A 15,039-nucleotide genomic window follows, 5' to 3' on the forward strand; every position below is an offset into this window, starting at 1 on the left:
ACTTTATTAGCATATATGTATACAATAGACACAAATAAAGCATTGTTTATGGTAGTTATTTCTTTAGATTGGTGACAATACCATATTGAATTAAGCAAAAGCATTAAAGCTATAGGAGCAGATAGATTATTTCCTACTGCATTTTCTTTTACTTAATTTACTGTATGTTTTCAACTGATTTTGGGGTAGGAAAATCCAAAATCTATCTTAAACAATGAATTTATATTTTTGGGGGAGACGGGGTACCTCACTAGTTTATTGTGTGCGGTGTGGTGTCTCTGAAATTCGGAGGAGGTGAGAATGGGAGAGAGAGTGGTAACAATGGTGGAAGGTCAGAGACAAGAGAGGTGTCCTTCAAAATGAGCTTCACGCCTACAAAACAATGAAATTGAGGTTAGAGGTGAAGCCGGGGTACCCCGGCGTTCACACTCCGACGCTCAAGTTAGCAAACTTAAGTTTTTATGGCAAAGAGAGCTAGCCAGCCCTCTGTAAATTAGGGTTTAAGGTTGAAGAAAACCTTTTTTTTTTTGGAGTGTGAGTGTTTTTTGGGCGAATGAGAGCATGATAGAGAATGAAACCTAGGCGCCTTTATATATGGAGTACCTTAGCTGCCACGTGGCGTACCCTTTTTGGCTAACGTCTTTTTACCATTTTTATGATTCTTGGGGCCGTTATGTGCATGTTCACGGCGTATCTCATCTTTTGGAAACGTGGCGCGCTCTGGAGAGTGGTTCGGGGTACCTCTGCAGTAGCTGTCGAGTAGGCGGTTGGGGACCACTGTCCTTAGGACATCGTCCTTCACTTTTGGCAGAGGTCGCAGGCGGCTGTCCCTCCTTTTAGGACGTCGTTTTTTATTCCTATTTCTGACAAAATCAAATAATATCTTTTAGGAGGCGGAGACGTTTCTCATGGCAGATATTTTCGGAGGATTCTCTTGCATCCGCTTTGCCGGGTACCTCGAGTTACGTGGGGTACCCCTAATTATACGGGGTACCTCTATTTGTGTGGGGTACCTCTAATTATGTGGGGCACCTCAAATCACGCCGGGCATCTCGGATTGTGCGGGATACCTCAGGTTGTGCCGAAATCATTCCATTGGTTGACACGTGGCGTTCTATTGCCTTTCCTATTTTTCCCTCAAACACTATATAAATAATAAGCTATTAGAAATCTAGTAGAACCCTTAACTGAGTTGATGAACTTGTAGGGAATTCATTGCATATCGATGAGAAACCGGTGGCATAAATTCTGGTGGTTAACCCGAATGGGAACTATATTAGTTTTGTACTGTCAATGTAACAAGCCACGTACAAGTCTTTCCCTCATGCTTTTCGTCATGTGTGCTTTATTTGGATGGCTTATGGTTAAATTTTATAGATGTCTGTGTTTGTTGATTAGGACAACCTTATTTAGTGGCTTTGATATTTGATATGAAATAAGTAATTGTTAACTTTAAAATTGAATAAGTTATCAACCTTTACTGAGTTCATAAACTTGTGGGGAATTCATTGTATATTGGAGGGAAACCGGTGACATAAATTCTGGTGGTTAACCCGAATGGGAACTATATCAGTCTGTACTGTCGGTGTAAACAAGCCACATATAAGTGGTTACATTTTGTAGATGTTTGTTGGCTAGGACAACCTTATTCAGTGGCTCTGATATTTGATATGAAGTAATTAATTGCTGAATTTAAATAATTTGATATGAATTAAAATTGAATAATGATGTAGGACAGTAGCTAAAAAACAACGAAATTTATATAAACCAGTCCAAAGTAATGATGATGTGTTACTTTTTTGGTCTCACTAATTATGGTAGGAGTTGATCAATGGTAGATATTGTGAATAAAGAAAATGTTATATGTGCGTGTTTTCTGAATGTTATTGAATGCTTGTTTTGATATTTTGTATCAGGATCTTATTTTGGTATGAAAAGTGGATAAGAGTTAGATGCCATATGATAGAAGGTTTGTGGAGTACATTATTGGGGTGAATATGTTTATGGAGTTTGCTCTTGAAAACTCTGGTACTAGTGATATTATAAGGTGTCCTTGCACAAAATGCCAACATGTTGCATTTCATCCTTCTAGGATAGTGAATGATCACTTATTTTTTAAGGGTTTTGTTGAGAGTTACATCATTTGGATTTGGCAAGGGGAAAACGAACCTAATATGTTTCTACACTTCATAACAATGTATATTAGTACATTTGTTGCTTTATGAACTTTTTCTTCAACATTTTCACAACTGTGGCTTTATTTATTTTAGGCTCCAATACAACCCGGCTCATATGAGTGCGGATACTACGTCATGCTGTATATGAGAGACATAATTGCCGATGCTAGTTTACAGCTGAATAATGTAAATATTTCCTTTTTTAATGGTTTTAAATAATTCATTGTCTTATGTGTTCTCTACTGATTTATTTAATATTTAACGCATTTTCCAATTTGCAGTTCAATGGCAAAGCAATATACACCCAGGAAAAAATCGATGAGGTGCAGTATGAATGGGTAGATTATGTTTGATCTCTTATTTAGAAAATTGCATTGTTGCTGCTGATCTGTTGCAGGTAATTAGTTTATAGTTATTGGTTCAAACTATTTGCTTTGGCAAAGTTGAGCAGCTAGTAGTTAATATTGCAAAACTAAAATTTAAATTTTAGTTCAAACTTGGGAACCAATTGTGTATTGTATGAGATTGTTGTGTTTAGGATATGTGATGATTCATGACTCGGAACGTGCATGTTGTATATGAGATTGTTTAAATCAGGCGTTGTGGTGATGGTTAAGTTGTAACATGCATGTTGTATATGAGATTGTTTAGATCAGGAGTTGTGGTGACAGTTAAATTGTAACATGCATGTTATCTTCATATTACTATGGAAATTTGTCATTGAGATTGCTATGTTGGGGAGTTACTGCTAGGTTGATGACTCATGCTGGTGAGCGATCAGTTGATGAGTGATGCATTGTTCAAGTTATGATGATTTTATGTGTTGATCGAGGTCTTGGAATAATTTTAGTTTCTACGTTTGCTTTAAACATTGCTTGTTGGTTAATTTGCTTTGAAAGGTTTGCTTGAACACTACTTGCTGGTTAACTTGCTTTCAAAGGTTTGCTTTGAACATTGCTTGTTGGTTAATTTGCTTTGAAAGGTTGTTGTGACGATTGAGCTAGTGGCTAAGTACCATGCAAATCGAGCGAATTGCCTAGTTACTTTAATCTTAGCTTGTAATTGTAATTGTTTCTGCATTTTGCAGGTGTTGCTAATCATTAACTTGCTGATGCTAGTTTCTTCAGGTGTTCATGTTGTGGATTTATGGACTTGCTAAAGTTTATATGTGTTGTAGCTGAATTTCTTGTTCAAATTTGTATTTTATAAGTTTATTGGGGAACAATTTCTTACTTGAGTTATTACTTTATAAATGATAATGAAGATGAATGTTTAAATCATTCAGATAAATGTTTAGAGTGATACTTGGATTCTCAATTATTAATGACTTTTGTCCAACTTTATATTTTTAGCAATTTAATTATATTTATATTATATATATAAATAATAAATTATTTGATAATAATAATAATAAAAATTGGCGCCAAAAAATTAAAAAACAAAATTATAAAATTGGTGTAAAAAATTAAAAACTTATTTCCCACCAAATTATTTATTAAAAGCATTCCCACCGAATTAATTTTTAATTTTATATAATTTTTCATTAATTTTATATTATTTTAATAAAATATCTATTTTTTTGATAAATATTAGTCATCCAGGTAAAAAATAATGTCAGACAATAGTCATAAGTCAAAGACCGTTTTATAATGGATAATACATCATAAGATTCATGACATGAAAAAACCATCATCAATAATTTCTTGACACATGCTTTAATTCTTGACACAGGCTTCAATGACGGTTGGGCAATCGTCATCTAATAGCGTGCATGACCGTCAAAAACCATCATTGTTGGGCTTTTTTTTAGTACTGTAATTGTTTTATTTTTTTAAACTCTTCATTTAATGTATTTATTAATGAGTAATGATAGAAGCACAATCAACTTGTTCAAACAAGTGTGTATAAACTGATGTAAGCATGAAGTAATTTGTTGTATAAAATCATTATAGGCCCACATAATTAAAAAGAAAATATAACTATCATCCCTTTTCAGCCAATAAAAAATTTGGGAGATTGAGGAAACGTTAAGACATGTTGGAACAATTAGAGCAAAGGATAACCATTTGATAGAAAATGCACAACAGAATGAAAAATTAGTAAAAGATAAAATAAATTTAAAATTTAACAGAATTTTTTTAACAATTGGGGTGTTCTGATGACTTTTGAAACATTAGAGGAAAATGATTAATCCACTGAAATCACAGACCCTGTGTTGTTGATTCCACATGATTAATCCACCTTTTAGTTTTTTTTTTTTAAAAAAAAAATTTTCTCATACGTTTTCCTTATTGAGGGGGAAAAAAACAACAAAATGAGTTGCATCTGCTGTCTCAGAAATTTTATGAAGAGAACAAGAAAAATAAGTTTCCAGTGCTGCCCAATTTAAGTTGACTGTGTTAAAGAGCTTAGACGACAAGTAGGAAATAGATGTAGAAAGTAGCTAGTGAACGATGAAGAAATAATCATCAATAATCTCTTAGACATTTTACACAGCCTTGGTTTTGTGCGACCACTAAATAATTATATTTTATCAATTTTTATCAATTATAATCACAGGGTATAAGTTAAAAAGGGGACTATATGACTGTGGAAGTGTGATCAATATTTAAGTAACTAAAGGGATCGATGACCATTTATCCAGCCATCCAAGAAAATGTCCTATTTTAGTAAAGGGACAAATTATAGTATTTCTAATAGGGCAGTGATATTCCCCCGGCCCTTTTTATGTGAAACCACCCCATTGTTTAACCCATCCCACAAAAAAAAAATGAATATATTAGTAAATCCACCCCGTGGATACCAAAAATACCCTTGTCGATTTAATATTTATAATATTTTCTTTTCTTTCCTTTTTTTTTCAGATTTTGTTTCTTTTAATTTAAAGAACTAATTGTTTATTTAAAACTATCATAATATTGAAAACTCCATATTTGGTGTGTGTGTCTATATATATATATATATATATATTCCTATATGTAAGAGAAGTGAATTTATTGAGAAGTACAAGCATATTCCCAACATTTCATGAATTCAAAGCAATTTGACATCAATTCATCCTTTTGCAATCATCAATATAGCATCTCAAACATATTAATTCCATTTAACAAAATAAAAATATTTGTGTTAAGTCTTTTATTTATAGAGTTGGCATCTTATGGCAAGTCTAGTTAAATTGGAATTTTATTTATTGCATATATTGTAATAGAGATTAATTTATTAATTCCCAAACTTAGTGAGATTCCAATTTATTAAGAATATTTGTTTTCTAATTTAATTAGATGTTTAATTTAGCGAGTCAATTAATAATGAGATTTTATAATTGGCACATGAAATCTATTTAGAGCAAAAAGTTGGTTCAAACAAGAAGTTTATTAAATGCTCTAGATATTTCTTGGGAGACAAGTAAGATAAGAAGATCAGATTTATTCCTATTTAGATTCATATGAATTATAAGATGAAAGAAACTTTTATTTGGAAAGAATCCTTGCAATTTTTGTGAAACCCTAGTGCCTAGATAAAGAGTGGTATTTCACAATTGAAGGCGCGCAACACAGAGCATAAAGCAGAATAGCATAATACGGCCTCCTCACTAGAGAATCCGGATTTAGCGCATAATGTTGTGTTGATTTATTTTCTTATCTTCTTTTCATCTCTGTGGATCTTAGATCACTATACATTAAAGAATTGCTATTAATCACTTTGCAAAGTACCTTGAGAATCATGAATCAAGAGGGGTAGCAATTATTCAAGAGAAGCAGATTCAGTCTAAGATTGAGTAAAATGTATAGTGATAAACTATAAGTGAGAGTCTTAAGTTTGGTAAATTCATAGGTTGTGACATCTTAACTTAGTAAATTGCTTTTCATCTAGGCATGGCCTCATGGATGTAGGATTAGTTAATCCGAACCACATAAAAATCTCCGTGTCATTTAATTTATGCAATTTAGTATGTTTTTGAAACGTTAATATTTTTTATACGGATAAATAGTAACCGTGAACAGTGTGATGAACAGTTACCGTAAACAGTAACCATGAACAATAATTTCTAAAATTAGTTAAGTAATTAATTTTAGGATTTTAATTGCCTACATCTATTTGCAATAGATCTAAACTCCTTTCAATCTGGAATGCACTCTCAAATGCCTAAGTTTATGATGGACACTCGAGTCAGCCATGGCCTATCAACAATGGCATATCAAAGCCTTTATTATGTATTTCTATTCCTTTGATACCACAAGCCTTGCTTGTCAAGCATTTAACATTCTTGCACCGATTCACCTTTGTCTGCACGTTCATATTACCTTACTGACGTTATAAGGGTAAAATTGTCGTTTGACCTAAGCAGAAAAAACATTGTCTTTTAAACGCGACATAAAGGAAAAAAAAAAAAAGGCAAAAGTGCTTTAGAACACTACGGGCAAAAAACTAGCAGTTGTTTATTCAACCTCGTGACCCACCACCATGCATAAACAATGACCAAAATCCCACCATTTTTTCTACAATTTCCATCCATTTTCATCAACGAACAAGCTTCAGTATCAAAGATTGAAAGGTCTTGAGGAAAGCCATAAGCTGCTTAGAAGTCTCGACATTTCATATTGAAGTATGAGTAGGTTTATATGGCTGGTTGTGAGCAGATTCAATTAAGCTTGTTGAATAAATGATTCATGCTTGCTGATTCTTGTGTTTAAATAGCCAAAATTGTATTTATTTAGTTTACCAACGGCTACAATATTAAATCTGATTTTTTTGGTATTTATTTAGGGTAAAAGAATAATTTTATGTTTAAGACTTCTCTTAACACGTGCAAACGTAAGTGGATGGGTACAATACAATGTAAACTTCATGTGGAATTCTGCCCCAAAAAATGTGTATTTTTTACAAAAAAACAAGTGCTGGGCGGATAATTACCCTATAATTAAAAATTATATATACTTTTATATGCGTATTGGTTTATTCTTATTTTTATTTAATAAGTTAATTTTTGTGTAACATATCCAGAAATTAGCCCAGTCCAATACATGCATACACATATCCATATATTTATATCCATATATTTATAGAGTTCTTCTCTAGTGGAGGGGCCCTTATTCTTTTAGTTTTAAGCCTATTAAATTGAGCGGCTTTATAGTAAATTGAAAATTAACCTCTATTGAGCCGCACTAAAAAAAATGAGGGTGTCCGCACTCGAGAATATTATATATATATATATATAGTCCATTCTAGTGTGGGTGCCTTCATTTCTTTTTCATGCGGACACACTTTTAAACCCTACGGTTTTATAGAGTTAGTTTTAAGCCTATTAAACTGCACAACTTTATACTGTATTGAAATTAACTTTATTAAGTCGCACGGATTAACAACGTGTTTGCACTAAAATAAATTAGGGTGCCCATATCTGAGAATGATTACACACACTGATACAATTTGGCCAATTGTGGTGAATCAGCTCAATGAGACAGCAAGGGAAGAGACCCAGCCTCCAGAAATGGAAAAAGCCCAACCCTTGAATGAGACACAAGCTAGAGAGCAGCTCAAGACAGGTCCAGCTCGTGCGAGAAAGAAACCAGGATGGCTCAAAGACTTTGTCATTTGAGGAATGTTCGAGAATGCCTGAGATATCATAATAACGAATATTGTTCTGTTTCAATTATTGTTTTGTTATTATCAATTTTATTCTATTTAGTTAGTTAAGGGTGCGTGGCTGTTTTTGGAAGGAAGAATATATTGTACTGTCAAGGGACCCGTGAGGTCATTCAAGGAAATATATCATTTTGTCTTTTTTCTCAGCTTCGTCTTCTTTCTTTTCTCTACAACTCCCTGTCCCATTTTTCTTTCTTCAAATTCTCTTCACCACCGATTGGAGCCTGCACTCGCTCAAAGAGTGTCGTATCAACTGGTGCTTTCATTGCATTTCATCTCTTCGCACAAAAAAAAAATGTCTCTCACAGAACCAACGACTGATTCAGCGGTCTCTCCACCATGAAGACGCTCATTGAAAATCAAACGCTTGATGTTCATCAAACCTTACAACAATATATGTCCACGGTGGATTCTCTATTTGAGGAGCTACGTTCCCAAATCAATGGTTCCGTCGGAGCTTCAGTGGGTTCTTCCCGTCCAATGGCGTCGGAACCAGCGTCTTCGACTGTACTGTCAGGTGTTATTGATATCTCTCCTCTGTTGCGTTCTATGAAAATGGATGTCCCAAAATTTAATGGCACTGATCCGAATGGTTGGGATTTTCAAATCAATGAGTTCTTTGATTTTCACGGCACCCCTAATCATTTATGCCTCTGTATTGTATCTTTTCACGTGGAGGTAAAAGCAGCAGCATGGTATTAATGGATAAACGCCAACAACTTGCTGAGCACTTGGCAGAATTTTTTACTCAATCTTAAGCAAAGAGTTTGGTACATCTATGTATGAAGATCATCAAGGTAACCTCTCCAAGCTCACCCAAACATCGACTATTGCTGATTTTCAATCTGCCTTTGAGGATTTAATGAACAAGGTCACGGGCATCTCCGAGCCATTGTTGGTTAGTTTCTTTATCACGGGCTTAAAACCCGATATCTGGCGAGAACTATTATTTGCAAGACCCACATCTCTCATGGAGGCTTTTGCTTTAGCCAAAGCTTATAAGGCACAATCGGAAGAAATCAAGACCTCTAGCCGTTCTTGGACAAAGTGGTAACCCTCATCTACTCACACCCACCAAACCACGATTACTGCCTCCCCACATCCTACATCATATAAAACCCCAACAACAACTCCTCTTCCTAGTTTGTCAGCCACTAAACAATCACCTCAACCCCCATTATTGGCTGCTCCCACCTTGCCCATTCGTTGATTAACCCCAGCAGAGTTAAGAGAGAAAAGAGAAAAAGGGCTTTGTTACAACTGGGACAAAAAATATAGCGCTACACATCGCTGTTGTAGCAAGTTTTTGTTATTAATGGGTACTGATGATGAAGATGATGAGCTGAGTGAAGATGCTTTTATTCATGAACAACCAGACGAAGTAGTCACAGCTGACATATCCAGTTTGAATGCCTTGGTTGGGCAAACTAATCCACGATCTTTAAGGGTGCTGGGCACCGTTGCCAGCTATCAGTTTCATGTGTTAATTGACAGTGGCAGTACTCACAATTTTCTTAAGTCGCCATTGGTTGAATGCCTTGGCCTTTCCGTTCAAGCTATAACTCCTTTTCGAGTTTACATTGGCAATGGCGATTTTCTTACTTCTCGATTTCTCTGCCCTAAGGTGCCTATCAATATGCAGGGGCATGAATTTCTTTTGGATTTCTTCCTTTTGCCAATCGAAGGCCCTAATGTTGTCCTTGGGATTCAATGGTTACAAAGCTTGGGAAGAATTTCTACGAATTACTCCAAGATGACGATGGAGTTTCAGTGGGACGGAAAATCTGTCATTTTACGTGGAGACCCAATTCCAAACCCGAATTTAATCTCTTTTAACCAGTTTCATGCCTTGCTATCCAACTCCAAAATCGACAACTTATTTGAACTTCATTCTTTACCAACTGAACCATCAGCAACTCACACATCTACCAACACATTGCCGGATAATGACTTAGCATTTCCGAGGTCGTTGCTTGAACCTATTACTACTCTCCTTAAAAAAATTAAGCCATTATTTGCTCCACCCACTGGTCTTCCCCTTCAACGGTTATTTGATCACAAAATACACCTTATTCCCAATTCCAAACTAGTCAACGTTCGCCCATATCGGTATCCTTATTTTCAGAAAACCGAAATGGAGAAATTGGTGAGAGAAATGTTAAATCAAGGCATCATAAAACCCAGCCAAAGCCCGTTTTCTTCGCCGGTAATGCTAGTAAAGAAAAATGATGGCTCATACAGATTCTGTGTGGATTACCGCACTGTGAATGCGGTAACGATGAAGGACAAATTTCCCATCCCCACCATTGATGAACTGTTTGACGAACTTGGCGGTGCTCAGATTTTCCGTAAACTTGATCTAAGAGCCGGTTATCACCAAATAAGAGTTCATAAGAGGGATACTTATAAAACAGCGTTTCGCACGCATGAAGGACACTACGAGTTTCTTGTTATGCCGTTCGGTTTGACCAACGCGCCGTCCATTTTTCAAGCAACAATGAACCAACTATTTGCTTCCTTTTTACACAAATTTGTTGTTGTCTTTTTTGATGATATATTGGTATATAGTGCATCATTGGTTGATCATGTGTATCATTTGGAACAGGTCATGAGTTGTTTATACACATCTCAATTTTATGTCAAACTCTCCAAATGTTTATTTTGTTAGGAATCAATTGATTACTTAGGCCATATTGTGTCACCTCGAGGAGTGCATGCTGATCCGTAAAAGATCACAACCATGGTAGATTGGCCCTTGCCTAAATCAGTGAAGCAATTGAGAGGGTTCTTGGGGCTGACAGGGTACTACTGACGTTTTATTCAAGGCTATACAACCATCGCAGCTCCTCTCACTAAGTTGCTTTGTAAGGAGGCTTTTCATTGGAATCTAGCAGCTACTCAAGCTTTTCAAGCATTAAAGAAGGCTCTTGTGGAAGCCCCTGTACTTCACTTGCCGAATTTTGCCTTGGAGTTTGTCATTGAGACTGATGCTTCTAATGTCGGGATCGGCGCTGTGCTAATGCAAGCCGGGCATCCTCTATCTTATTTTAGCAAAAAGTTGGGTCCTCGAATGTGTGCATCCTCGACATATTTGAAGGAATTATATGCTATTGTAGCTGCAGTTCAAAAATGGTGTCAATACCTCCTTGGCAGATTTTTCCTTATACGCACTAACCATAAAAGCATAAATGAATTGTTTCAACAAGTTATTCACACACCAGAGCAGCAATTTTACATTCGCAAGTTGATGGGTTATCAATTCAGAATCGATTATAAAGCTGGTAACTTCAATAAAGCTGCTAATGCTTTATCGCGAATTCATGAAGACATCGTGACTGAAGAACCCAAACCAACAGCTCTCGGTTTGTCGTTTGTAAGCCAACCTTCTAGTGAACTATTGACAGCTCTGCACAAGGAAAATTGCTCTCTTCCTGATATAAAACAACTCCATCAGAGGTATGCAGCCGGTTCACTTTCTTCTGACTTCTCAGTTCAAGAGGGGTTCCTACTATTTCGATATCGATATTATCTCAGCCCCAACTCATCATTAAAAGTCGTGCTACTCAAAGAGTTTCATGAGACACCTATGGTAGGACATGCTGGTATTAAAAAGACATTGGTACATCTTTCATCGACTGTCTTTTGGCCTAAGATGAGGAAAGATGTTGAGCAACATGTAGCCGCTTCCCTTGTTTGCCAGCAAATTAAATACTCAACTCAAGCGCCGGCAGGTCTATTACAACCTTTGCCTGTTCCTTCATTAGTTTGGGATGAGTTAACCATGGATTTCATTACAGAGCTGCCACTTTCGAGAGGATTTGAAGTAATTCTGGTTGTTGTGGATCGTTTATCAAAGTCAGCTCACTTTGGAGCCTTGCCTTCTCAATTTACTACCATCAAAACAGCAGCTTTATTTACTGACATGGTTGTAAAATTACATGGATTTCCTAGCTCTATAATTTCAGATCGTGATCCTCTTCCTTCTAACGTGAAAATATCTACCGTGTCTCTTCTCTTCTCAAATTCTTTCTTTTTTCTTAAAAATCTGTCCACATCTTTGCGAACTTTTTAGCAATTATTTTGGTGATATATTAAGAAATAACTTCTTAGGTTGTTTCTCTTATTTATGATGTGGTTATATAGATGATCTGCATGCGCTGAGATATCCAATTGTAGAAGTTACTATAGAGTTGGCACTCAGATTATTTGATTCAGTTGTTTGATGATTTCTTCATTAATCTAGGAGCCTTAATAAAGAAGTTTTAAAAATGTTGAAGTGATATATGTAAATGGCTTGCTATTCATCACTTTGGTATGATCCTAATTGAAGATGTTTAACATTCTAATAATCCACAAAATATATATACTTTTACTTATGTACATAAATACGATCTCAAATTTTACAATAAACCTGGAAAAAATGGAATTCCTGTTGAAGGAATCCATTTATCGCCTGAAATGAATTTTTTTACTGTGAAGTTTTCAGCTTCCAAGCGCTTGAGTATTCTATATCCTTTCCAACGGATCCTACCAGTAGTATTAGAGCCAGGTCCTCTATTATTGTATTCAGCATAGTAAATGGTGTCCACGCTCTGTCCTTGCCATTCAAGCCAACCCTCAGGGTCTATTATTTCATCAAGAAAAGTTTGCAAGATAACTGTTCTTGAATAATTTCTCCACGGTCGTCCCAGGTATGTCTTGATTGATGTTCTGTCCTTAGGGAAGTCTTCTGCGGCAGTTATGGTGCAATTATGAATGATTATGCCTCCATTTCCCTCAGGTTCTTCTCTTCCTTCGGCTGTGATTGTCTTTACATTCCCACCCAAGAAACGAACGTAGATATTACAATTTTGGAACACTGCACTTGCATCTCCGAATATAAAATCTATTGTACCATAGATATCACACTCTCGATAGAACTGTTTATTTCTTCCAGCATAAAGAGTGTCCTGATACCCAACAAACTTGCACCGGTAGAAGGCAGAATCTACTTCACTCAGTAATGCTACTGCCTGGCCTGTTTCCTGGTCTGGTCCGGCTGTGTTCTCAAACGTTATATTCATTGCCACAAATCCAGGCCCTTTAATCGCTGCATTAATTTGAAAAAAAATGATTAATAGATGTTAGAATCTAACAAGACCAGGTTTACTGATCTTGTTTTTCTTTGTTGGTAATTTAATGCATATGTACTACAATTCATAAGGAGAAAAAGAAGAGAATAAAATTGCATAGCTGATCTCTCACCAACTGTAGCAGTCTGGTAAGTTGATAAATGACCATTCCCGTGGCTTTTATTCCCGGAAATGATTGTGTTGTTGATTCCATTGCCAATTAACACCAAATTCGTTTTCTCTCTGCCAACAACAACATATTTAGTGTAGTTACCTTCTTTAATTTTTATATAATAGGGTTTTCGACTGAATGAAGGAGCAGCCAAGATAGCATCTGAAATTTTTGTGTAGTTGCCTGAGCTATCTTGTGCCACAATCACATCAATTCTTTGTGTAATTTTTCCTTGAGACATATGGCAACAGAGAGTTAAAAGGATTATAATTAGCCACGCCATATATTAATCTCCTCAATTGTCTGCAGCAAATGTTTCCCAAGTTTAGTTGCACTAGTGCCAATACAAATTAAAGTAGTGCTACATAAAATGAACAGCCATGCATATATTAATTAAAAACGTAAAAATAAAATAAAAACAAAGAACTACGTGGTCCAGATTTTATATATATATATAGAAAAGGAATTCGGGACATTAAATATCTTATACCCATAAATATTGTAGTTGACAGAGCATGTCTTCGTTCATGGTTCATGTTATAACAAACGAAAATTATAAGCAGTACATCTTAAAACTTTCTTGTATTAAAAATATAATAAAAATTTAAAATTTTCGATTCTACACCTATACTACGTAAAGTGTATTATTTTTTCCTTTTGTCAAATTTTTAACATAATATAAATATATAAAATAACTATTTTACTCTTAAATTTAAGCATATTTTTTAACTTTTCATCATAAATAATAAAATAAAATTAAAAGAACAAAAATAATCAAAACCCAACTAATTAATAATCGCCCAGGTGGTGTTACCAAATCTGCCAGCAGGTTTGATCAGGAACTCACAGGCCTCAATACCTTCCACCATAGCCTTGTCTTGTTTTTTTTTTTAAAAAAAATAAATATAAACATTAAAAAAAAAAAAACCCATCACCATCATTTTATAATACAAATCTAGAAAAAAAATTTCTTAAATGGTAAAAAAAAACCATCAACTTGTTACCGAAATGCATTTATTCACAGACGACATCAACCCCGCCGGCTACCAGCATCATCAAAAAACTAGCATGCGCGACAAAGCAAGCACACGGAGGAAAGATGTGCGTGGGAAAGAAAGGGAGGAAATTGTGGTGGTTCCGATGAGAGAAAGAAAGGGTGGGGCATATAGGAAAGAAGGAAAACAATTTTATTTACAATTTACCTCAAAAACAACTTTAAATATAAGCAAATACGGAGAAGTACATATAAAAGAGTGAGCATATAGAAAAGAAAGAAAAAAAATAGAGAAATAAAAGAAAAAATTATATAAAAATTAAAATTAAGATGGATCAATAGTTTCTTTTGTTGATGTAAAAAATTATCCGAAAATGAAAATAAAACAAATGATATATGGTGATGGGGGAGTAAAATTACTGAACTCCATTGCAATCATAAGAGAATTCAGTGGCAAGACATAATGGCATAGAAGGTATAAAAGATACCAACCGTGACTGAGCAAATCACTGAACAGTTTCTGAATTATCATGCGTGGGTGGATACTGGATACAAAAATTAAAATTAAAATCTGCAAGAAACTCGTTCTGTGAAGTGAATCTGGTGTAGCTATTATGCCTGATATTGGTGAGGAGATGTATCATATAACTAGGTCCAACTTAGGCTTCTTTATTTATAGACCAAAAGAAGAGTTGAGCTGTTCATCAAACCCTTATTTTTATTTAGGGTGGGACTATTTGCACTCTAACATATACTTTGCACACTCTAATTTTAGTCAACTTTTATATTATTAAAATAATCTTAATATAATTTATTGAATGAGTGTGTAGAGTAATAGAGTGTTCAAAGTAAATTTTTGACGCAAAAAATGGTACCTGTTTTATTTATAATTTAGATTTACATATTTTGTCACATAAATCACACACTCATTCCTCATCG

At 35.1% G+C, this 15,039-nt stretch overlaps 1 protein-coding gene across 1 annotated transcript in view; it reads right to left on the reverse strand.

Moving 5' to 3' along the window:
• Positions 1 to 12,223: 12,223 nt before the first annotated feature.
• LOC18042788 (pectinesterase 2) overlaps positions 12,224 to 15,039 on the reverse strand; it is a 7,101-nt gene continuing 4,285 nt past the window's right edge. Inside the window, exon 3 of the mRNA XM_024183383.1 lies at positions 12,224 to 12,912. Within this exon, the coding sequence (XP_024039151.1) occupies positions 12,224 to 12,912 (689 nt within the window). The remainder of the gene's footprint in view (positions 12,913 to 15,039) is intronic.

This window comes from Citrus clementina, unplaced genomic scaffold (genome assembly GCF_000493195.1).
Source record: "Citrus clementina cultivar Clemenules unplaced genomic scaffold, Citrus_clementina_v1.0 scaffold_5, whole genome shotgun sequence".
NCBI lineage: Eukaryota > Viridiplantae > Streptophyta > Magnoliopsida > Sapindales > Rutaceae > Citrus > Citrus x clementina.